Source organism: Nipponia nippon, unplaced genomic scaffold, assembly GCF_047370975.1.
Source record: "Nipponia nippon isolate SJK-2023a ecotype South Korea unplaced genomic scaffold, ASM4737097v1 scaffold_6, whole genome shotgun sequence".
In the NCBI taxonomy this organism is placed as follows: Eukaryota; Metazoa; Chordata; class Aves; order Pelecaniformes; family Threskiornithidae; genus Nipponia; species Nipponia nippon.
In genome coordinates this window covers 30666363-30689599 of record NW_028262380.1, presented here as the reverse complement: position 1 = coordinate 30689599, position 23237 = coordinate 30666363, and the positions used below count along the sequence as shown (strand labels likewise).

Genomic DNA, 23237 nt, shown 5'->3' with positions numbered 1-23237 from the left:
CAGATCACTAAAAGGACATATAGCATTAGTTTTTAAAGCACTGACTATCCTGAATGTACTTGTAAACAGGAAGGCATTGAAGTAGGCTGGTGCTCATGAGTCAGAGGGAGACAAAGTCACGGTGGTGGTCTGTTAACAACTCAGATCTGACAAATCCTACTTAGGCATATAATTAAAGTCTGGGTTGTAATAAAATAGTTCCATTAAATATCCACCCTTCTCTAGTTTTCAATTAGCAACATGAATTTAATTAAAGGACATCGTTCCTGAACCAGAAATTTTTGTGCTGGTTCTCTCAAGAATTAACGTCAATTCTTTCTCTGTGATGGGGGAAGGAGAACTACACTAAGGGGTGTGTTAAAATATATCAAACAAAAACATCTTTAGTTTCATTCTCCTGTATTTTGTGTAGACAACTTGGTGCACAGATACCTCCAAGAGAGGGATGTCTTGTGGATTTAAAGCACTATCTGGATAGAACATTGAAATTGTCTATAATTATTACACTTTCAGTTGATATAAATGACACGTTGGGCCACCCCTGAAGAAGTAATTACTAACGGAGATTCATATGAACTCCAATGCAGGGATAACAAAGCACGACAGCAGAAGGGGAAGGAAGAAGGACAGTAGCGACAAAAATAAGTTATGCAGTTACTCAGCACTGATATATGCACATCATGGATTTATACTTTAAAAAATAATAAAACTACATAACTACTCGCAGATTTCCCTTGGCCTCTACACATAAGCGTATAAATGTCTTGCAAGTAAAAAATGCTAATGCGCTTCATGTGGGTGCCTTAGCAGAAGTGAGTGTTGAAGAGGAAATTTAACACTGGGAGAGGCTGCCTAAGCCATGTGGAGGTGGGCACTGCACGCAGGGCACGCGGAGCAGAGCTGGAACGGAGGCGCGGGAGGCACTAACACAAGGAGCTCAAGGCTGACACCACTGTAGGGGAAGAAGAGGATGTGACAGGAGAACTGAGGAGAACAGACAGGTTCAGAGAAGCTCTGGACTTCATGGCCGTGAGTTACATCACAAATCCCGGTAGCAGAGACCTCAGAGTTGGTCTGAATCATCCTTCTCCCCAGAGAAGGATGGGATTAGTCCTTTAGAGGAAACTTACCAAGCACTAACCCGTCTCGAGGAAACTCCCATCTGGAGTCATAAGGCAGTTGCATTGGGTCCACATAAATATATTCGTGGCCATCAGGGCTGATAGACTCAATGACTCTCCATCTTATCTCATACCTCGGCTTCTGCAAAGCACATTGAATGCAAAACCAACCATTAGTCCTGTGCCTGACTTCAGAGCAGATCAAAATCCAGCAGGGCTCAGCATCCAAACTGAAATACTTTTCTACATTACCTGTTTCCATATGATGACCAGCACAATCAGTGAAATTATCACAATCACTAACAGCACTAAGACTGCAGCAGCCACCGTTAGTTCTGATCGCAAGGCTGTGGAGTAAAAAGACAGACCATATTTTCCTCCTGAGCCACCAGCAACATGACACACGCATAAGACACCCACCTCCCCTGCCATCACAGTTCCCATGTCCTGCAGATGTGGCAGGAGTAGTTCCTGGGGCTGGTGACTGTAAAGTCTTTCCAAGCCCAGAGCTGCTCTGCCTTCCTGTTTCAAAACCAAATGCAGAGATTGTCTAGAAGAACATCCCGTAGCCAGTGGCCATAAAATGAGAAAATGAATCATGGAACCACATAATAAGTGAAAAACAGATGCACCATAAAGACCTGTAGAATGCTTCATCCTCAGATATCCCAGGGTGGAAAATAATCCATTTTCATTTATTTTTATTGGCAACAATTCATATTTTTACCTATTAAGACTGAACTGGGGAGTGTTAGAGAGGGGTCAAACTGGCTGCTGTAATTTCACAGAAAGACAAAGCAAACTCACTGGGAGCCACAAGCTTCAGTTCCCGAGTAACAGCACCAAGGTCATTCCTTGCCACACATCGCACAGCCAGGGTTTCCTCTACCTTCTGGAAGGTCACCTGGCTTTCTACCATGTTTTTCTCATCCAGGTGGGCTTCCATGTGTATATCAGAGATATTGTTAGTCAAAAGAGTCCATGAGGTGTCATTGCTGCACCTGCAGAGAGTAACAGGGGAAACAGGAATTGGCCATAGCTATGGATAAAGAAGAGTGAACAGAACAGCAGTCATCTTTCCCTATTTCTTCTAACAATGATCATTTTAAAGACCAGAAATGCTTAAGACCACCTCTCTGAAAAGCCTGTATCTTTCTTCCCTCAGAATAATTTGCCTTATGATCTTCATTACTGCTGCCACTTTGAGGGCCTGACAATGCAGCCCAGCAGGTCTGGTATAGACAGACCTTGGTGTCACTGTGTATCCCGTAGACATATAGTAGGAAATCAGGTCTCTGTTTCTCCCTGAATCCTTAATGCTGTACAAGGCTTCCTGGGACAGGGCTAGGAGGACAATGGTCCCACCAGGCAGCAAGAGATTTTAGCACAATGAGAGCAGAACACACCTGGGAGGTGCCCAGGGCTCCCAGCCTTCTTCCATGCATGGTGTCCCTCTCCCTGGTGGATAACCTCCCAGGGAAAACCCTGCCTCCCAGCAGCCACAGAAGGATCCAGTCTAGAACTAGCAAAAATGGGAGTAATTGCTCCACGTGTCTAAAATACTTTGAAAGTGAAAATTGTAATTGGGAGGGAAATAATTGCAAGTGAAAATTTAGAAGCATGCAGGAGTGTTAATGAGGCAAATGGAACTATCTGTGAAATGATAAGAACTCCCTGGTTGGAGGGGCAGCTGCTCCTTGAGATCCTTACTCAAACTGGGACTGTGAAATCTGCTGAGTTCACTTATCGAACACAAAGCTTTTATGAGAGAAACCTCCTGAATCGATGCGTTGTGTCTTCTCCTACAGGATGCAATAGGAAGGGCACTGACCACCTCTCTTGAAATATAAGCAACATGCCTCTATAAAGAAAAAAATGATCTATAGCTTACTGACCCTTGATGAGGAAAATGTGGTACAGTAACTAATAATGTTAAGCTAATCAAGGACGCAACAAGTCATATTTTAGATAACAAAGCACACGCTTTTCTTACTTTTTAATGTCCTTGCAAACCAGCCATTCCACATCAGGAAGCGGGGTCCCCTCCGCCAAGCACCTCACCGTCTGCCCCCCTGCAGAGCCATGGTGGTCGTCCACAAGGTCTAAGATTAGGGCTGGAACTGGGAAGGAGACAGGATTTTGTTAAAATACTCATCAAGTCTACAAATGCAGCCTGAAATTTCAAAAAAACCAGGACAGGTATTGTTTGGCTGACAGCTTAGCGACAGCTAGAGACCTGGACTCATCCAGGAGGTCCTTAACTCCTATAGGACAGAGCAGATCCTAGGTTAGAGCCACAAAAAGGAAGTGCTGTGGTTATGCCACGTCCTCATGTCGTACTAAAGGAGCTATCGTCCCCGCTGTCAGCTGGAATAACTTAGGCGGGAGGATAAAGTTTCTTTTTGGCTCAAGGCCAGAGTCAAAGTGAAAGCCAAGATCAGGGTATGAGAGCTCCAAGGACTCAGCACGCACACACTCCTCCAGACACCCCAGTTCACATCTTTCTTATCTCAGTACTCCAGGGAATCTGATGTGTAAGTGGATCAAGTCTTTGCTATGTGCCCTTAGTTCTGCTGGGCAAGGCTTTGGGGCTCCTTACCTTGTATTAGCAAGGAGAAGGTGTATCTTTTAATCTCATCTTCATTTTCAGCAACCAAAGTATAGTACCCACTGTCTTCTTCCTTGGCCCGGATCAATTTTAATATGCTCTGAAACCTATAGAAATGAGAGTTTTTGCTTGTATTTTTAGGGCAGGCAAAAAAATTCACTTTGGTGCAACATGTAATCTGGGTATGTGGAGATTACAACGTAGTGACATTTGGCATTTCTAACATGCCTTTACACTAAAATCATTACTCAAATGGTAAATAACTACCAAAATACAACTGAGAAACAAGTGGGCATAGTTATATTTTGCAGGAATCTGACAAATCCCCTGATATTATTGGAAATAGCTAGAAATCATTGGCGTGGAGACATATTGGAGGAACTGAAGAGGCTTAGCACTCAGAAACCAAGATTTCTGTGGTTTGGAGGGGTTGATGTTATGAAGGTAATAAGAAGAGGCAGATTAGGCATTGCCCTTCAGAGTAGAAAACAAAGAAAATATTTTCAAATGCCAGTGAGGAAGAAGCAACAAACTGTGGTGGAAAGAGAGAGCAGGAGCAATGCCCAGGTTTCTGGGAAAGAAACTCAAGTCAACATGGCAAAGTAAGGGTCAGAAGAATATTTTTACCTTGTTTCCTGGACTCTGTTTGAACTAGTAACAATCTCAGTAAGATTTTCAATCAGAGTCACGTTATCCTTCAACCAGTACATTTTTGGAGCTGGGTATGCCTGCACATCAACAACAAAATTTTTGACTTCATGTAGATTGACAGCTTCCAGAGGGCTAAACTGAGGCTCCAGGTGAACAAACCCTTTGTCTGTAAATGAAAAAGCCTTGTGTAAACAACGCTGTGCAGCATTTTTCAAGAATGGTGTTTTCCAACACATTAATAATTTTTGGACACTAAAATCAGACTATACCATGAACTGTAATGACTACTTTCTTATTTTCCTTAACCTCCTTGGTTGCATGCCGAGCAGTACATTCATAATCCCCTGTGTCTTTCACTGATGCCTCAGGAATGGTCAAGGTGTAAACCAGCTTCTGCGATGGGACTTTGATATCATCAAGTTTTATCAGACCTTTTTCTTTCTGTAGTTTGGAGAAGGAAAAAAAAACCTTACTTAAGTAACTGAGCTGAAAGCACACCGTTGAGGATCTATGATGCCACTGGAGTGAGAGCAATCGTCTAAACCCTGTATGGCAGAAGACTTGTTTACTCAGGCAGGAATGTATTTTTCAGCCACAGGCACAAAAGGTGTGTCTACAAAAATACACCCCTTTGGGGGCAGGCACAGAAGGGTGAGGAGGTTGAGAACTCATATTCTGTTCACTTGAAACAAAATACCATTCAAAATTTGGGTGAGCAGCCCGAAAGAGTGTTTTACTGCTTATTGTGGGGTTTTCTTTTAAATTTTATTTGTTCAGTTCCCATGAAATAAGGTGAGTCTTTATCCCCTCCATCAGACAAAAAGTAACCAGTTGCTAGATACTATGTTCTGGTGCTCTCAAAACAAGAATAATTTATTGGCAACAAGAAGACTGTTGCTAGTAAAAGGATGGTGAGAATGGCAGACCGTGTTATCATGAGAGGATAGAACAAAAAATATGCTAGGGATAGTTTTGAAAGGTGGCATATAGCAAACATTATAATGTGTAACTTGGAAAATAGAACAAAACCTTCTAAAATAATTTTTCCTCTTGAGCTCTTAACTTACTTAAATAAAAGGTGGGATTTGGGGTCACAATTAGATAGTCACTTCAACGACTCCATCCCTTCAGTGACCAGACTTTTTACATGGGATACTCTGAAATTCTCCATTGACCGGGACTGGCTCTAACCAAGTTTCACTGAATAAAAATTTCCACTGCAGAAGGATGTTAAGTCAGTTTGAAAATTTCCTAGGTTCTCCAAAAGTTTTAAGATTTTCTTACTAGGAGGTTCTCATTAGTGAGTAATTACATTGACTGTGAGAGTAATTTTAATTAGCACTTGCATAATGAGAAACAATTAAGTCTATGAACTTGATTCTTCATTGTCCTCTATTATACTCAAGAATCCAGGGTTTAAGAGAGCCATTTTAAAGGTTCAGACCTCCAGCAGCAGAACTCTATGCAGATGTCCCACACATTCCTAGAGCTTTCTATTTCTACAACATTTCTTTTTTTGAACCAGCACAAGACCTGAGAGACAGCATTCCTCCCTCAGAGGATGGACTCCTAGTCACACCTCACCTTCCTCTCATGCTTTGCATGCTTACTACCAGCAAACTCTAACTTTTGGGACTGACTTTCTTTTGCGGTAACCTAAAAGTAAAAGAAATTACTTTGTTTTCTCTCCTCAGCTGTCCTCACTCAGAGAAGTCTATTTTACAACCCCGCCTTCTTCCCCAATAAGTAGCTACAAACGTTCAAACAAACAAACAAACAAACAAACAAAAAGAGATATTTACCACTTTCCCAGGATAATTCCACTGTAAATTAACCACTTCATTATCAAAGACCACACAAGTTACTACGATGGTCTCGCCTGTTTTGTAGACCGTTTTAAGAGCTTCAATTTCAACTGGCAGCTGTGAAGTAGCTAAGAGAAAAGAGAGAGCGAGAGAGAGCACATTTAGTTTAAAACAGTGTGCAGTTTTCACATGGTGTGATTTCAGGGGGAGATTTCCATTTCACTTCCTCTACTGAGGAATTACCTGGAAAATTTAGTGAAAGTACTACTGATTTATACTGATATAAACTTTGTGTATTTAAAGCATGAAGTGTACAGGCATTGCGTTCAATCCCACACAGAATGATCTATGCTTAAGATGTCAATAAGAAGTTCCTATCTCAAACGCCCCTGTGAAAAGGCACTCAGTATAAAAGCAGCCTCCCATTTTGCTAATCAGTGACCGTCTTTGAGAATCCATTGCTGGCCAATAAAAGCCTTGTTTTCAAAATATTTGAATCATGCTGTTTTTCAGACTAACTGAGGTCCTATGATTTGAAGCCACTGGGAAACACCAGTCTTTTAAGTTACGTTTCAGCAAACAGGATGAAAAGACATGGATTACAGAAGACTTTTCTTGCAACCATTTGGGAGAGGAGATAAAGTTCAGGCCACTTTATTCTCATCAAAATTGTACATAACGGCTAAGTAAACTAGCAACTAAATAACTAGCAATACTGTCACAAAAGCAAAGAGCTTATCATCAGGAAAGTGTCTGATATAACCCTGTGATGCTGATGCTAATATGGCTCTTACACTGTGAAGAAAGAACCGGGCTGAACACTATTACTTCTTTTTTTTTTTTAAATGAACAAAAATAAATACCTCTTAAAATATAGATGAGAAACTCATCAGACTTGAACTCCACGCCTTTAACCATTGTTTTGCATGTATATGAGCCCGCAGGGAAATTCCCTATGAAGCCTTGTTTGCTGTCATAGAAAGCATAAACAGCCTTGTCTAAACTGTTAATTAAAGTCACTTGAGCACTTGGGTCACTTGTCCGACAAGGGATAACGGTGGGATCACCTTCTTCTACTAGGATGAACTGGTCTTCTGGTATAGAAGGAACAAAAGGCATGTCTGGGTCTGTAAAAAACAAGAGGTAATCAAAGACTATCTTGTTTGTAGTAAGTCCACATACAAGAAGTGGATATCAATGACCGCTTATAGATTGTAACTGAAACTAGTACAGTTCATTACTCCACTTTTTCAGAGACAGAGCATGGTGATTGCATGCAGTATCTTGTTTTTGCTGTTTGATGTGGCATGTAGCAAGGCATTTAACCTAAGTACTGAACAGGAAAGGGCTTGGGCTCCTTTGTGACAATTCAGGGTGCAGAATGAAAAATACAAAAGAACCCCCACAAAAAAAACACTGAGGATTATTATTCCCCTTAGACTTGGTTCTGAGATATTCCTACAGTGAAGGCAAAAGAATATTAGGTGACAAAAAGCAAGAAAATCACTAGTGGGTGTGAAAATATTTATGCAATTGCTAGGGACTAAAGTAAAGGCGAAGTCACTTTATCATAGACAACTCTACCAAGATATATGTACAGCAAAGGTCTTAGGGAAGAATTTGGACTTAAACATCCTATTTCTATGACAAAAGATTTTGCACTTAGGTGCAACATTCACTGCACACAAAAATGTATTAAAGATCCTGCCTTTTATTGGCACAAATCACTCATCTTCTTCAGTTAGAGTTTTTTTCCTTTTGTGATAGCAGCCGTTCCCTAACCAATATATAAGCAGGGAAAAAAAATAAAAAGAAGAAAAAATCCAAACGCTTTCAATGTCAAAAATGTAGAAATTAGTTTCATGTTGTTTAAGTTGGACACCGTTAAAGCCACATTTCATCAAAAATAGTACAAGGTACTTATCTTCATGCATTTCTAACATGTCCAACATTACAGTTATGAGACATATTCAATTATGGTCACAGCATGTGGTTTTCAAAATATGGTATTCAACCAGAAGAAAGCAAACAAACACCTGGTAGTTTTATTTCTTTTAAAGTCAACAAAATACATGCCAGCTTTCCTATCCAGCCAATCCAAAGTCTGAGTTTAAAACATAATTGTATAACATATCCAACTTAAAAAGAACAGCCCTCAAATTATCTCTGTTTGGCCATTCGGAATAAACAAATAATCCCTGTTAGCCTGAAGCTTCTGTGTGAAGCTTTATAATAAAATTTAATAAATAGCAATCCAAATCTCTCCAACAATAGACTTTCTGCTGCACTGGCGGGCTCTTTGTAGCAATATTCCAAACACAGCACTCTGTCCCAAACACGCTGCCAACTCCATGCATTCATTTTCCCACTGTAATTTAAAACAGAAACAGGATTCACCTAGTTTAGTTTTCTGTGTGCTGTTACTGAAAATAGGATATTGTGTGAAGTCTCAATGTAATCCTCCTTGGCTAAAGTGGGTTGCTGCCACCCATTGCCCTCCTAATTCATTGCAGGAAAAACAATTGCAAAGACAAAGTTTATAGTGGAAACAGAAACATTCTCTATAATTTGGAGAAAAGGATATGTTTCTGCATTTATGACATCTTGATGGTTAGTGAGTGGAAAAAATTACAGGGTGTCTCTGCCCTGCAAATCTGGTAGGCTGATGTCTAGAGGCATTTGAAAACCAAACCAAAAATCCCTCTTGAAGAAATCTTCCATTTCTTGCCTTTATATTCCTTCACTGAGTGAGTTATAAGACTGCTTAACACCAAGAAAATCTTCTGGTGATTTGGTCAGAGCTGTTTGGAAATTGAGACACATGTGCCAAAGCCTGCAGCCTCTGTTGACGCATCTTCTTGCTTCAAGAATGAAGGCAAATGCTTTACATTTGTTGTGGGAAATGGAGAAGAAATCTTGGAAGAATCACTGTCCTCAAATCACACATTGTGAACTGCAAAAACTTAATGCCACTGCAAAATTGCCCTTAAAACAAGTCTCGTTAGTGCTTCCTGAGTTTTTCCCCTTCCACAATCTTCCCTGCAGTTTCAGACATCATCTCCTTCACAACATAGTGCAGTTTTGCAGGATGATTTGCAATCTCTTCTCTCTTTCGTTTCCTCTTCAAAATATTTACTGCAAATCTACTGGCTTGATCTTTCCTGGCCCTGCAGTTGTGCCACTCATCCCCTGAACTCCAGCCAACGCTGAGGAAACATCCAGACAGGGCTTTACAAAGGCAGTCCGTTGTGGCTCAGCCTCTGCTGCCTATCTCAGCTACAACAATAGAGACCATCCCATGGATAGTGTGGAAAGCCTTTAAACACATTTCCAGTCAGAACAAGGGGGTGGGAGGGCAAAGCTGGGGATAGGTACTTCCGAAAAGAAGGGATGCCATTTCTTCTGGGTCCAACAGGTTTTCCACCACTAAAGAGAAAGGCGGCGCAGAGCCTGGGAAGGCTGAGTTTGCTTTGAAAATTACAGAGCACTGCATGGCAGCACCATATTTTTAATCTTGCGTCAGACTGGCCAGCAGTTAACACTTCTCGTTTCACCCTCCCTTGTGACAACCACCCCCACCAAGACACCTCCCTTGCTTTACACTTCCCAGGCCCTGTGCACACGTGAGCTTTTTCCAGTTCTCAGTTCAAGCCTAATTGAGGTTAAGAACGAGATATGGCCTTCCTCGTCTGGCGACTGCTTTAGTGCCAGACATGGCACTGGTTTGGTCAGTACACGTCCCAAAACATCCGCCCAAGTCACCCCTGAAAAGGTCAACACTGGTGTTAATCCCCTCCCAGGGCCAGGCAAACCTGAAGGCTGGACATGCTCTCACAGCTGAGCTGGGGCTTAGCCTAGCCACCAAGGTCTACTACCCAGCCCCTGGCAGTCAGACCTCAGCTCTGAAGTTGTGAATTCATCCCTCTTCTTAAGAACTAAAACTTTTACCAAAAAAGTGAAAACCAATAGAAAGAAAGAGGAACATATCAATAGACTCACAGGGGCTGGTCTTGATTTACACGCGAGGAAATGGCCCTGGGGTCATTCATCTTTCTCCAACATCAAATTGCCACCAGCAATATGCTGCTTCTGAACATGCATGGTTCAACCCTCCCATCCAAACCTCCAGGTACGGCTGTGGCATCCCCCGCTTACCAGGCACATAGATGTAGATGTCCTTCCCTTCCACTTCCCCATCCTCCACTTGAGTGTGGTTATAATAGCAAACATACAAGCCCGTATGAGCAGCTGAGGCATTTCCTACTTCAAGCACCGTCACGAAGAGGCCACTGTTGTTTTCTTCATGTCTAATGTCTATCCTGTGGCTTCCCTCGGTCACTGGGTACTGCCAGCTCACTTCACTGTCTCCAGAGCATTTGAGTGTGAAATTGGAATTCAGCTGTACCACCATTTCATTCCTATTGGGAACAATAGTCGGCAGAGGAAGCTGGCAAAATGTTAGGAATGGTCCTGCAAAAAGACACGAATAAATAGCATATGAACACACAGAACAGCCTCAGAGCAGGGATGTGAAAGAAAGCAGAGTGGATCCAGAGCAGCTGTTTTTCTGACCATTTCAGATGTGCTGATGTCCTAGGAAATTTGCCCTTGTTAAAAGCCAGAGCTTTGCCCAATGGAAGGCAAACACATAATCAAAGCAAACCTTTGAAATGCTAAGTGTTTGCTTGCTGACTTCTGTTTGTCATGTCAAGAGGTGAAAGACAGAGGTGAAGTTAGAGATGGCTCCCAATCCACACCTCAGCTTCTCAGCCCCAAATGCGGCACCGCTCTGCTGCAGACCAGTGAATCCCACACCCTGGCTGCTGGGTCACAGGCATCTTGCAGGTCCTTACAGCAATGGTCAGGAAAACAGCAGTTCTGTCAGCCTTCGAGTAAGCTCACAACTGAAAGTTAGAAACCCTTTCCCAAGACCAACACCTGCATTTTACATCTGGCTTCTATTTCTGCAAAGGACTAGAGCAGGGGCTTAGATCCAAAATTTGTGCATCAGGTCTACCTCTAGCCAAAATGTACAGGTTTATAGCCAAATAAAACTGTAATTCACTGAACTAGATGTGGTAGGTGGCACTGGTTTTCAGATGCAGTCTATGGTTAGAGGCTGAGATTTGCAAGCCTAGGTAATTTGTAGGTGGGCTGATGCAGGTCCAACTCCCAGAAGGAAAATTAGAGGATCCACACCCTAAGCCCCACAGAAAAAAACCAAGGAATTCACCAGGGAAACAGATTTGTTGTTCCAATCTATCAAATGACCCATACAAAACAGATAGGGTAGACCATGATAAACAAGCATTTAGGCCCATGGCGTGAAAGTGGGCTCTGTGCAATAAACCGGCAGCAGAAATCCAGACTGTCTTTGAAACCAGTTTCTCGCTCCTGCACGTGTTATCTCAATCTACAGGCCCTTTCTATATTTGGCACCCTGTGGCAAACCCTGCCCTCCCGTCCCGGCACCATTCGCTCGGCAGATGCTGGGAGGTTCGGCAGGCAGCTCCGGCGAGCGCGGTTCGGTGGTGCGGCGTGGGAGGATGCGGGGAGCCCACACAGGCAGCCTCGCCTGCACCGTGCCGCTGGAGACAGCGGGAGGTAGGCAGGCTCACTTTCCCTGCACGGGCAGACAAGCCGGGCAGGAGGTTAGAGCAGCTGCAGGGGTGCCAAAGTGGCCAGCACAGGCCAGCAAAAGTACCGTCTTCTCAGTAGTTCTTGTCTTAGCTTACTAAAGGGACAGCCAGAAAAATCGAGCCTGTAGCCAGCTGGCAACCATTTGGCATTTGTTATCATAGGCACAATGAAAGCAAGCTTAAATAAGGATTTACAAAGGAGGCTTAGAGGACTGAGAAACATTACCTGTGAGAAAACATCCCAGGATCAGGAACATCCATGGGGAAGTACCCATAGTTACCAACAACTGAAACAGAAAGAAGGCAAGAGGGAGCCAGTTAATGGACTGAAAATGGTATGAAAGTTTGCAGGACCCCGCTCCTGCAGTGCCCTAGCACAGCTTCCCAACACTCTGCATGGTGCCACAGAGAGAAGCGGCCCCTGGGACCCCAGCTCTCACCCACAACCCATTGAGATGTGTGTCACCACCTCCCACGAGGTACGTGGGGCCACGGACACATCACCGGCACGGGGAATGCAGCTAAGGCACCATAACCCCTTCTCTCCCCTGGCAGCGTAAGGAGCCAAGTCCTGGCGCATCCCTCTCTCGAACAACCTGCAAGCAGCTCTGATGCCCGCTGCAGCCACCGGGACTGAGCCCACAGAGACACACCTGCACAGAGCCAGTACCCTCACGCACATCGGGGAGGGTGCAATGGCTTTATGCGGTAAGTGCTGGCCTTTTAGCTGCAAGCAGCTTTTACGGGAGAAAAAGCATATTTAAAAGCTACTTTTGTTACAAATAGTACAATCCTGAGTGATATTTTTGTTTTGCCATTGTACATATGTATATATATATATATATATATATAGCTTACTGAATACAATGCAATACAATAGTGTTTATTGCTTATTTAGCAAGAATTCCCTTGATTGAGAGACATGCTATTTAAAACATATGCTGAAATTTTCTAATGGTATAAATCCACGACAGACTGTAGACCAGCACTGCCATTCGCAGAGCATCTCTTCTCCCCAACAGTGTGGGGAGTCATAGATCACATGAGATAATTTTAGCTTTCAAACACATAATCCTAAGGCATCAGTCTTGAAGAGGCAGCAGTGGCAATAAGCATCTATGTAATTTTTGTCCCATCTAATGATATTTCTATTAAAACCCTCAAGCAGCCTGCCAGATAATTTCCAAAGGAGGAGGTCCTACAACCCCTGCTCCCATTGAAATCAATGGACATTTTGTTAGTGACTTTAATAGTAACTGGATTTGGCCCAAAGCCAATATAGATTAAAAAATGTCAGCACGGAAGAGCCCCTAATCTGAAACACAGACTAAGGAGTAAAATAAAGGATGATGTGCCAAGACCAGGACTACTTTTCAAAGGTTCTGGAGAGTTTCTGTTCACCCTCTGGTATTCAGCTCCTGATGCTGAGACAGGAAAGCACATAGGTACGTTCAGTTATTATGACTATGCCAGTGCCATATGTGAGTTAAATCCTTACAACACGCCAAGGAGTGTTTCTGAACCAGTCTCTCTTTCCTCCACAACATGTGGAGCAGACAGCGCACTTTTGCAAAACAAAAAGTATTTGATACACGGATCAAACATAAAGGTCTCAGAAACAGGATTAGAAGACTTACAAACTACCAACCCCCAAAAACATGTACAAACAACTTTGGAAATTCAGCTGACAACATTCCAGCAGAGACAAGGTGTTTTGCCTGATTCTTCAATTAGCAATAATTGCCATGTGTTTATGTATCTGTCTCCCATTGATAACAGACTCTCGGACATCAAAGAAAGAAGTCCCTCAGTCTCATCCTCCTTGCTCATCTTTATCACATTTATATCCTGTAATTTTTTTCTGATAAAGTAACCTACTGTAAATCTTGAAAGACTTACCATGGTCTGCTTTATTGATCTGACTCCTAACCTCCCAAGATCCACAAGACAGTGTTGCCCCGCTGTCTGCCAAGTTTCCTTTCTGTCCCCCTTTTGTGTTGTTTTTGCAGACTGTTCAGTGCAAGTGACGCAGCACAGAAGGAGAAAACACAAAGCTAGCTCAGCTCTTGCACACCAGCCTGCCGAAGCTCTGCTGAAGTGGCCTTACCCTGTTGCAGAGCTGTGTAGGTAAGTGAGAAGTGAAGCCCCATGACTACACTGATATAAGTACAGATGACAGCATTTCCAAAGGGCTACTTCGAATTTGCTGTCTTGGCTGGGCTGCCATAGAAATCAATAAGAGCTGAGTGCCGCGATCTACCATTGCAGTTTAAAAACACAAGGACTTAACTAAATTTGCTCTTTCCAGCTGGCTATTCTTTCACAACCCAGAGCTTTGATCTTTCCTCAGGGGCCTGTTAATCTCATCAAGACCCAGAGCAACGCTTCCTCACTGTGAACGACAGAATAACGTACTAAGGATTCACCATCATCTGTACTCAAAATCTATTCGAATTGGATTTCATTACATCATGCAGCCGACTTAAGCATGCTGGAGTCCCATCGCCAATGTATCCTCGCACATCATTGCTGGAGTCAAAGTTTAATACAGATACGATTTCACACTTCTTGGCAAAAGAGAGTTTACTCATTCCCACAACACCCAGCAGGTATGCTTACCATGTTTTTGTTTATTTGTGATCACCTAATTTTTTGTATGCACTCATTTGCCTTTTTTACCTTTCTTATGACAGAGCAGCCCTCTTTGTCCTAAATCACCCAAATCTCAGCCCTGAATGAATATGCCAGGTTCAGTTCCTAACACCACTCCATCAAACCTTAAATTGGTGTAACTTCACTGAAGCCAGTAGGTTTATGCAAGCTAAAGCCCAGTATTGTCAGCACACATACAAGGTAAGTTTGAGCCAACCTTAATTCCTTGCATACCTTGAACATTGCTAGCTAAAATAGAAACATAGGCGTGTATAGTGAAAGCTACGTGATGCCATGAAGGGCTGGCCAAGCTCTCTGCAGGGGAGGCTGATTACCCAGGGTAAAACAGTCATTGCATCTACTTTAACCACTGGGGTTTGAAAGGATCTGACTGAAATTTTGATCTCACTCTTGTGTGCTTTAGTGATAAAAAAATCAGGAAAGAACATCTGAAGAACTGTTATCAGCAAGGAGTCAATCTTCTAAACACTCACTGCCAAGCGCTGGCTTCCTACCAAGAAGGGTTTCATTGACTGCACCGTGGAAGACAAAGGAAAATCAATATCCAGAAAGCCAATGGAAACGTGTTTAGAAAATGATGCTTTTCCTAGGTGATTGCTCTACATAACCTAGAGAGAAAGCACCGTGGCGGACCAAGAAGAGCCAGTGGTATATATTTGTCATAGTGCTGTAAATCAAACAAAGACCCCTTTCAAGACAGAAAACTAGCCCATCTACCAGAAAACTGGAGACTAGCAACACATCTCCTGCCAGCTACCCGGTCTCTGCAGTTCATCCTCTTGGCCACAGGATGGCAATGTTGATCCACATTAATGAGCCAAATCGCCTGCCGAGCAGAAGGAAGCGCTAGTCTCCAACGTAGCTGATGGAAACTAAACTGGGTCTCCTGGATCAACGTAAAATTCAAATTTCTTACATTTTAATTTCATCCGAGTTCACCGATTTAAAAAAAAAAAAAAAAAAAAAAAACCAAACTGGTCCCTATTGATCTGTATTTACATAAGGGATAAGACAGTAGTTGGATTGCAAATCTTGGCAAGTAATGATGTGATTATCCTTGTTATGAGAGGGCTGGATAATTTCAGTGGTGATTTTGTCAGAGTGGCAGTCTGTCCTTCTGGGAAGACTGATCTTTTCCAGGAAGAGCTAAGGCCAGCCCAAGAAAAGTGGGGAACATTTCCTCTTTGTGGTATATGTCACCAGCTGAATATGAATGTTCAGACAGGACCTCCCGAAACATTTCTTGGTTCTCAGTTCCCAAATTGCAGACTCAGTTCTCCGCAAGAGCAGAGCTGCCCTGCAGTGCTAACAGGCGGGTCTGAAGGTTTCACTGGGGAAAGGTTCAAACAACACAAAAAAAATGTCCTCAATGAGAAAGACTGGCACAAATGTTCTCCTAAAATGAAGCTTGTTCCGCATCCCTTTACAAGTATTTGCATTCAGCATAGCCTGTATGCAGGAACGACTACGCACCAAGACTAGCCCAGTGCTGGGCTCCTGCAGTGCGCTGCGGGCTCTGCAGGACACGCAGTGATGGCTGCTACCGAAGGAGCCTTCCAGTCAGCCCCGATTCTTCAGCCTAACCCTCAAGGAGAGGCTCCACCAGTCCAGGAGCTAAAGGTGGAGGGAAATTTGCAAAGTCTAAATTTCCCCACACAGTCCAAAGAGGATTTTCCAGGCTGTCTCAGGAAACAGACAAAAAGCCTGGCACTTCCAAGGAATGCGTCTCACTTAGATTCTTAGGATCAGGTCAAAAAACACCTCAGAGCCCAAATCAAGTGCTCAGAAGCATTGCATGGAAAAAAACAATCCCATCTCTGTTGACCTCAGGAGCTAGGAAGCCTAGCTGTTGCAAACTTTTCCCTCGGGTGCCCATGCAAAGCTTTATTGACTTGAAAGAGATGAGTCAAGCAGGAGAGCAAGGCAAGAGGGAGAGAAAGGATTGTTTGCTTACTTGCTTGCTTTTTTTAAATTATCAGCAATTCTTGCCACCACCAGGAAGAATAACCTCTCAGAAGTCATTCCCTGGTCCTTAAAACAAGTGAAGCAAACATCTTTGATTAAAATTTCCAGAGTTCACATGCAGAAGTACCGCCGTTGTGGCCATGATCTAAGGAAGCAAGCGAGGCGAGGACTGTGTAAGGTTATACATTTCACCCTCATTTGTAGACCAGCTGGTATAGCTGGAACTAACCAGCAAGGTCTGGGGTATGCAAGACCTTTTCTGTCTATATACACGGTACGCGAATCCTAGCTCGATACTGTAGCACTGCAGAGAGGTATTTTATTAAACTATTTATTACTTCCTGCTTTCTTGAAACCTAATACCTGTATATTACTCTCACAGCCGCATGAAGATTTCCCATACATCAACAAGCAAATAACAGCAAAGATGGCCCCAGTGTCCGATGGCAGGCAGACTGGCACGCCTCCTGCCCCTTGGTGCCTGGAGAGGAGTACCAGAACAACGGGGCTCGCTTTAAAGCAGCGGGAGAGCGCCTGCAGGCTGGGAGAGCTGGTTTGCTTGTGGACGCCTAAATCCCAGTGCTTTGTGCGGTCTCATTTTTCTTCAAACTTTTTTTTTTTTCCTCCCAAGCTTTGAGGTTGGCCAAACTGCTGTTTAGCTGAGGGCCTTTCTAAAATGCTCTTTGTTAACTAGAAGCTAAAAACGAAGTCCCTTGCTGGGAGATCGTTCCCTAGCTTTTCTAGACCCAAAGTTAACAGTCGGATCTCCACAGTTCATATTTTGATCGGCCGATGACAGAGGAACCTTTGATGCCTGTCTCCTTGCTTTGATCCGGTGCCTTGCCCCATCCAGGGACACGGAGTTAAGGCAGCCGAGCCGGGACCCCGGCTGGGCTCTGCGCCGGCCCTGGGAGATGCCGAGGGCATAACGAGCCGCCCCCCTTCCCCCGGTGCGCCCCGTCGGGGAGAGAGCGGGCCGCCGACAGCCAGCCGGGACCGCGGTGGGGTGGCGGGAGGGGGGTCCATTCACACTCTCCGGCCCCCCTCAGGCTGCTGGCGTTTGCCAGACCCTGCCTGCCCGCGGGGAGCCCGAGGGGCAGCCCCCGGGGAGAGGGGAAGCGGCGCTGCCGCCGATCCCCCTCGGCGGAGCCCGGCGGCCAGAGCCGCTGCGGATCAAAGGCTGCCCGGGACACCGAGCAAACCTAGCAGAGATGGCAACTCCCAGCCACTTCGCTGTTTGTCTGGGAAACAATAGGAAAGCCTTTGCCAAGCTGGAGCGATTATTTTTTTTTTTTAATGCGAGGTAGCCAGGAAAAAGAAAAGCGGGGTAGGGGAGACGGAGAGGGGCAAAGCGAAGCCGTGTTTCCCTCCGGGGCTGATAATTCTGCTGGCGCTGCGACCCGGGGCTTCTTCTCCAGCCCTCTCCGTCGGGCGAGGCAGAGACCCCAGGGGGGCGGGGGTCTCGGCGGGGAACAGGCGTCGTGCCCCGGCTCGGAGCTGTGGGACCAAGGGAGCGCGACGTGCCCGCAGCCCTGGAGACGTGTCCGTCGGTCCCCGCCCGGGCCGAGGCCGTGCCCTGTCCGCCCCGGGCGTGCAGCCTTGGGCCCCGGAGGAGCGCCAGGGAGCTGGTGCATTCGCAAGGGACGCGCCGAAAATGCCGTCGAGGGGCGCTGGAAACGTGGCCCCGGCGCGGGCGGGAGCCTGGGCATCGCCCCCGCCTCTGCCCCGCAGCCGCCCGCCGGCATGCGGGCAAGCCCCGGGCGCTGGGGCTGCGCCGCGGGGCTGCTGCTGCCTCGCTAGGTCTGTCGCTGCTGGCTCCAGAAAAAGCTGTCCAAGTCCTGTTCTCTGGAACGGCTCCTGGGCTGCGGGATCCGCGTCCAAAAATGTTGAGCAATGCCGCGGACAGCCAAAAAGCCATTTCCTACTTGCTCCTAGGACTTTTCCAGGGGACTCCAGCCTGGCAGAGGCTGGCAAGTTTGCAACCTCCGCGCTTGACAAAATCCAAACGGTGGCCGCGAAGACGTTGCCCTGCCCCGGGGTGGGAGGCGGTGGGCTCCAGCAGTCGGCGGGGCATGCGGCAGGGCTGGCGTTCCCGTTGCGAGAGGGGGCTGTAAGCTGGAAAGGCTCCAGGTACCAGTCCTGCCTAAATTCAGCATCTTCTCTTCCGCTGAGACGTGTGAAAAAAGACGGGGCGCGCAGGGATGGAGGTCGGCTCGCCTTGGGGGGGTTGTGTCTGTGCCCCCGCCCGGGATCTCGGGGCGATTGGGGCTACCGGGTCAGGGGGACTGAGGTGGGGAAGGGGGATCTGGAGAGGGGAAGGTGGTGAAAAACAAAGGGTGGGGGAAGGGACGGGAGAGCAGCGGGGTGAAGGCAGCAAGGGATGCGAGAAGAGGGGGAGCCGCTGGGCGCGACCCTACCGCACTTTGTCGGTGCGCGTCGCCCCCCGTGCCCCCGGGCGGGCACCGGCGCTGCCCGCGGAGCCCCGGCGGTCGCTCCCGCCCCCGCGGCGGGAATGCGGCGCGGTGGCCCCCGCCGTCCCAATGTGTTTGTCATTAGCGCTGCCCGCGCTGCTCGCCGCCGCGCCCCGACGGCCCGCCGAGCCCCGGCTCCCCGCTCCCCTCCGCGGGGGTCCCCCGCCGCCGGAGCCCCGCCGCCCGGCTCAGAGCACCGGGGAAAAAGGAGAAAAAAAGCCCCAAACCAACAACAAAAAAATAAGGGGGGGGGGGGGGAAAGAAAAGGGGGGGGGGAGAAGAAGCGAGAGAAAAGGCGAAAAAAAGAAAAAGGTGGGGAAACTGCCCTCACCTCTTACCTTCTCCTTTATAGTCCGCAGCCCCAATCCTGCAGATTGTAAAATATCCAAAATAGGTCCACGTCTTTTGTGACTTTCCCCGCTCAGCCGCGCTCTTTCCCTCCCGCTCGCCCTCCCTCTCGATCCGACTGTAATGGTCTCACAAACCGCGTCCCGTAATTGATTCAATGTTATAGTCCATCCTTCCAAAACTAATCATTTGCTTTAAGTAAATAGCTGTCAGGAAATGAAGCCCCCCTCCGGCCCCTTCAGAATAAGAGCCGCCCTGGCTCGCCCGGCGCCCCCAGCCCCGCGGCCGGAGGCGGGCGCGCCGGCGGGAGGCTCTTACGCAGGCAGGGGGGCCAGTCTCTGCCTCCAGATTTCACCAGCCTTGCAGGGGAGGGGGGAGGTTAGCCATATGGCAGGGGCGAGGGGGAGGAAAGGGGGAAGCGGGGAGTTTTGCACTGCAGAGGGAGAAAATAAAAAAAAAAATTAAAAAAAACCAACCCAAAAAACTTTCATGAAAACTCCGAGTGCTCCCAATTTCATGAATGAGCCTTCCCTCCTCAGACCCTCCAGGACGGCGGGTCGGGCGCCGGGCTCGGTGTCCACGGTCACAGTGTGAGTTTATGGATGGGAGTTTGATCTGGAAACGAATTTGCGGCTTCCTCGTGTCCTTTGTACACCATTGAGCTTGGGCTTGGGCTAGCGAGCTGGATGGACGGCCGTGAGCCAGCCGGGAGCAGGAGGCACTGAGAGAGAGGGGGAGAGACGAATCACTAACATTTATGAATGAAAGACGCAACGAAAGGTAACCTTCTCCAGGAGGCAGCCCCCCCAGACCCCGCTGCTCCGACGGGACCGGGAAAGCTCTTCTCTTCCCCTCCGCCTCTGCTTTGCCCAGCGCAACCAAACCCCAGTCACAGGCAACCGGGGGCACGGCGAGGGCCGGAGGTGCCTGCGGAGGCGCGGGCAGCGCACGTCCGAGCCCGTCCTGTTTGAACACGCTCCAGACGGAGCTTTGATCCCCGCCGGGGAGCCAGCACCGGGTATCTCTGCTTTGTTGGCCGTCGCTATCTGTTGGCGATAAGGGGTGGCCGGGGAGCTGCCGGGGAGCTGCCCTCGCAGCCCCTCTGCTGCAGGCTCCGTGCGGAGAGAGGCGAGCGGGGCCGGCGGGGCAATGCGGCGGCCGCGGGAGAGGGGGCACTGCAGCCCCAGCAAAGGAGCGGCGCGGGGAGCCCTGCCTGCCCGCCTGCCTGCCCTCCTGTCTGCCCGCCTGCCTGCCTGCCTCCCGGGGCGGGCACCGGCCCGAGAGCTGCGCCCCGGGGCTTCTCCCGCTTCTTCCCCTCCCGAGTCTGGCCCTCCTCCCCCCCGCACCTCTTTTTTCCTTTTAGTGTTAAACAAAAGAAAAGTTTGTCCTCCAAGTCAAGCGCCAGGATCCGGTGGTTTTTCTCTTTCCTAAACGAAGGAGAATTAAGGCTCTGAAGCGAAGATGCCCCGGAGAGAACAGGGGCAGAAACGCGCACCGACTCCCGCGCAAGGGGCGCTCGGGCCGAGGTGCCCCCGGCGGGGCTCCGGGGTCCCCGGCGGCGCCGCCGGCCCTTTGCACCCCTGCGCTAGTGCATCCTCGGCTCGGGTGAGTGCACAACCCCGCTATTGCTTCCACATGTGCCTCCAGGAAATCATCGGAGTCAGAGCTGTGAGCAGCCCCTGGTCGGAATGCTAACAGGATACCGTAATGCTTGTGAATAAACAACAGGCTCCCAGTGAGTCAACAGCATGGCAAAAAACCAAACCAAAACAAAGAAACCTAGTAAAAAAAAACACCTCACCTTGGAACGCTCTACCTGGGGGGGTGAGCGCACCCAGCAGCCTGAACCCCTTAGTTTGTGAGGGAAAGGTCCTAGCATGACTTGGGTCGCAGCCACGGGCTCTCGCAGATTTGAACCCCACGAAGATGTGCGGTTCAGACCGGCGGCAGCAACGGCCTGCGAGCCCCGAGGCCATCCCGCTCGGGCCGTGATTTACCGGTGCGAACCTGTCCGGTTTAACGTGCGGGGCGGTGGAGGTGATTCCTGGCGAAGGACCGTCAGGGCGGGATGTAACGCAAGAGTTACTCTTGCAAAAAGAAAGGAGCAAAAGGAAGGGGAGGAGGCGCCTTCTGGTTGCAATTACCTGCCTCATTTGAATAATGCCTTTGTCATGATCATTATCGAGCGCTCGTTAACGGCTTCCACGTGGGATCTCACAAGAGCCAGCGAAAAATAAAAATTGCAAATTTCGGGACTGGCAAAGCCGCCTGCCAGGCCAGCCTGGCGCTGCGGGCGGGGAGCCCGCCGGCCTCTGCGGGGACCGGGAGCGGGACGGCGGTGCCGCGTCTCTCCGACGGCGGTGCCGCTTTCCCCGACGTGGCTTCCCCCTTCCCCGCGCTAAGGGCCGGCCCGGCCCGGCCCTGCCCCACGCCCGCCGCCCCGGGGGGATCCGGCCGCCGGGGCCGGGCAGCTGCTGCTGAGCCGCTGCCCGTCCGAAAAGCCAGGGGTGCCGCGCAGAGGAGGGGGTAGTTAAAATAAACCCTCCAGGGCGGCTGCTGAGCTCTACCCCCTCCTCGCCCCGTGTGGCGCAGGGGGGTCCCGTCCAGGGAGGCGCGGGGGACTGGGGGTTAGGGAGAGGCCAGGCTGGGGGTGGGAGATTTTCACCGCTGCAGCCCCCTTCCCCTCCCCCCGAAGGGCTGGAGCATAAGGCGTCCCGCTAGCGTCTGTTTACGCGGCAACAGATGGAAGCTGCACATCTTAAACAAAACCGCGGGCTAGAGCTGCTCTCGCCTCTTCATGCTCCCAACCTGCCCCCCGGTGCAGCGGGCACCGACGGGGCGGGTTTTTGCAGGGCGGCTCGCTCCGCTCTCGGAGGCTTCCAGGGGAGCCGGGAGGCTGTGAGCCGCCCCGCTCAGCATCCCCTCACCCGGGAGGAGTCCCAATTTGCTGCAAGTAATGAGCCCTTTCCTGCGGCTCTCTCCCAAGGGTGAGCCGGGCGGCGTTGAGCCGGCTGAGGCTATTAGGCAGCCTAATAGGTGGCCCCTGTGGGGTCCGAGCGGTCCCCTGCAGCACAGGGGCGGGTGAGAGGGGGTGCCCCGGCTCGGGGCCCGCGGGAAGCCCCGCCGTGGGGCTGCAGCCTTTTGTCTCGGTGGGAAGGCAGGTCTGGCTTTGATTATCGTTACCCACGTTGCAGCAATGCACGGTGCGGGGGTCAGCCGCAGCCTGCTCACCCTTTTTACCTTTTGGAGCAGGGACCCCTGCGTGGTGAAGAGCAGCTCCAGCCTGGAGCAGACCCCCTCAAACCCCTGAGAGAGGGAGAAAGCGGAGCGGCCTCTCATCGCTTGTCGCTATAAATCTGTGCTTGCATCTATCACGGAGCTCCGAGGAGAGCACAGCGGTGAGGCCTTCCTGAGACAGAAGGGGACCCCCCAGGCCCCCCAGGAGGTGTGTGCTGCCCGCAGGAGGGCCCTGTGTGCATTTACAGTCCTACCAGTTTGGGTTTTTTTTCTTTCGCTCTTTCCACAACACCAGATTCCCTCATTTTGTTTGTTCAACCGAATTTGGCTCTGAATAGCAGGGATCCCGTGTCACCGGGAGAGCAGGGAGCCAGACAAAAGAAATTAACGTTGCCCAGCCTGCCGTCCCCAGCCTTTATTTTGATTCCCCACATGGCTGGCTCAGGTAGGTGGCTCCCCACGCCCGCCGCTTTCCCACTGAGGCCGCCGCTGCCACGACGTCGAGCTGTTCTGCTTTCAGTGTTGCGTTTGACTCTTGACATTAAAAGACGCCAGAACAGCCGTGGAAGCCTTGTTCTTTAAAAAACAGGCTTTGTTTTTCCTTCTGCTCCCGCCCTGCCTTTTTGACTGGGGCAGGATAAACACGCCGCCCTGCTCCAGAAGCGGCCCGAGCCCAGTTTAGGGGTGAGGTAAGGCAGCCCAGAAGGCCAGGGGCAAAC

The 23237-nt window shown here is 48.5% G+C and overlaps 1 protein-coding gene across 2 annotated transcripts in view; it reads right to left on the bottom strand.

The window, feature by feature from the left end:
* Window positions 1-20702, bottom strand: part of PDGFRA (platelet derived growth factor receptor alpha) — a 36500-nt gene extending 15798 nt beyond the window's left edge. The window contains exons 1-14 of one of the 2 annotated variants that reach the window (XM_087737457.1): window positions 20628-20702; window positions 19758-20002; window positions 19272-19300; window positions 12051-12111; window positions 10341-10655; window positions 7049-7312; window positions 6183-6313; window positions 4650-4821; window positions 4357-4546; window positions 3721-3836; window positions 3115-3241; window positions 1929-2122; window positions 1374-1468; window positions 1131-1263 (exon numbers count right to left, since the gene is read on the bottom strand). In XM_087737457.1, the coding sequence (XP_087593583.1) occupies window positions 1131-1263; window positions 1374-1468; window positions 1929-2122; window positions 3115-3241; window positions 3721-3836; window positions 4357-4546; window positions 4650-4821; window positions 6183-6313; window positions 7049-7312; window positions 10341-10655; window positions 12051-12099 (1786 nt within the window). In that variant the 5' untranslated portion in view covers window positions 12100-12111; window positions 19272-19300; window positions 19758-20002; window positions 20628-20702. Of the gene's footprint in view, window positions 1-1130; window positions 1264-1373; window positions 1469-1928; window positions 2123-3114; window positions 3242-3720; window positions 3837-4356; window positions 4547-4649; window positions 4822-6182; window positions 6314-7048; window positions 7313-10340; window positions 10656-12050; window positions 12112-19264; window positions 19416-19757; window positions 20003-20627 lie in introns of those variants that run through there. The other variant, XM_087737456.1, reaches the window with a different exon arrangement.
* Window positions 20703-23237: the final 2535 nt, after the last annotated feature.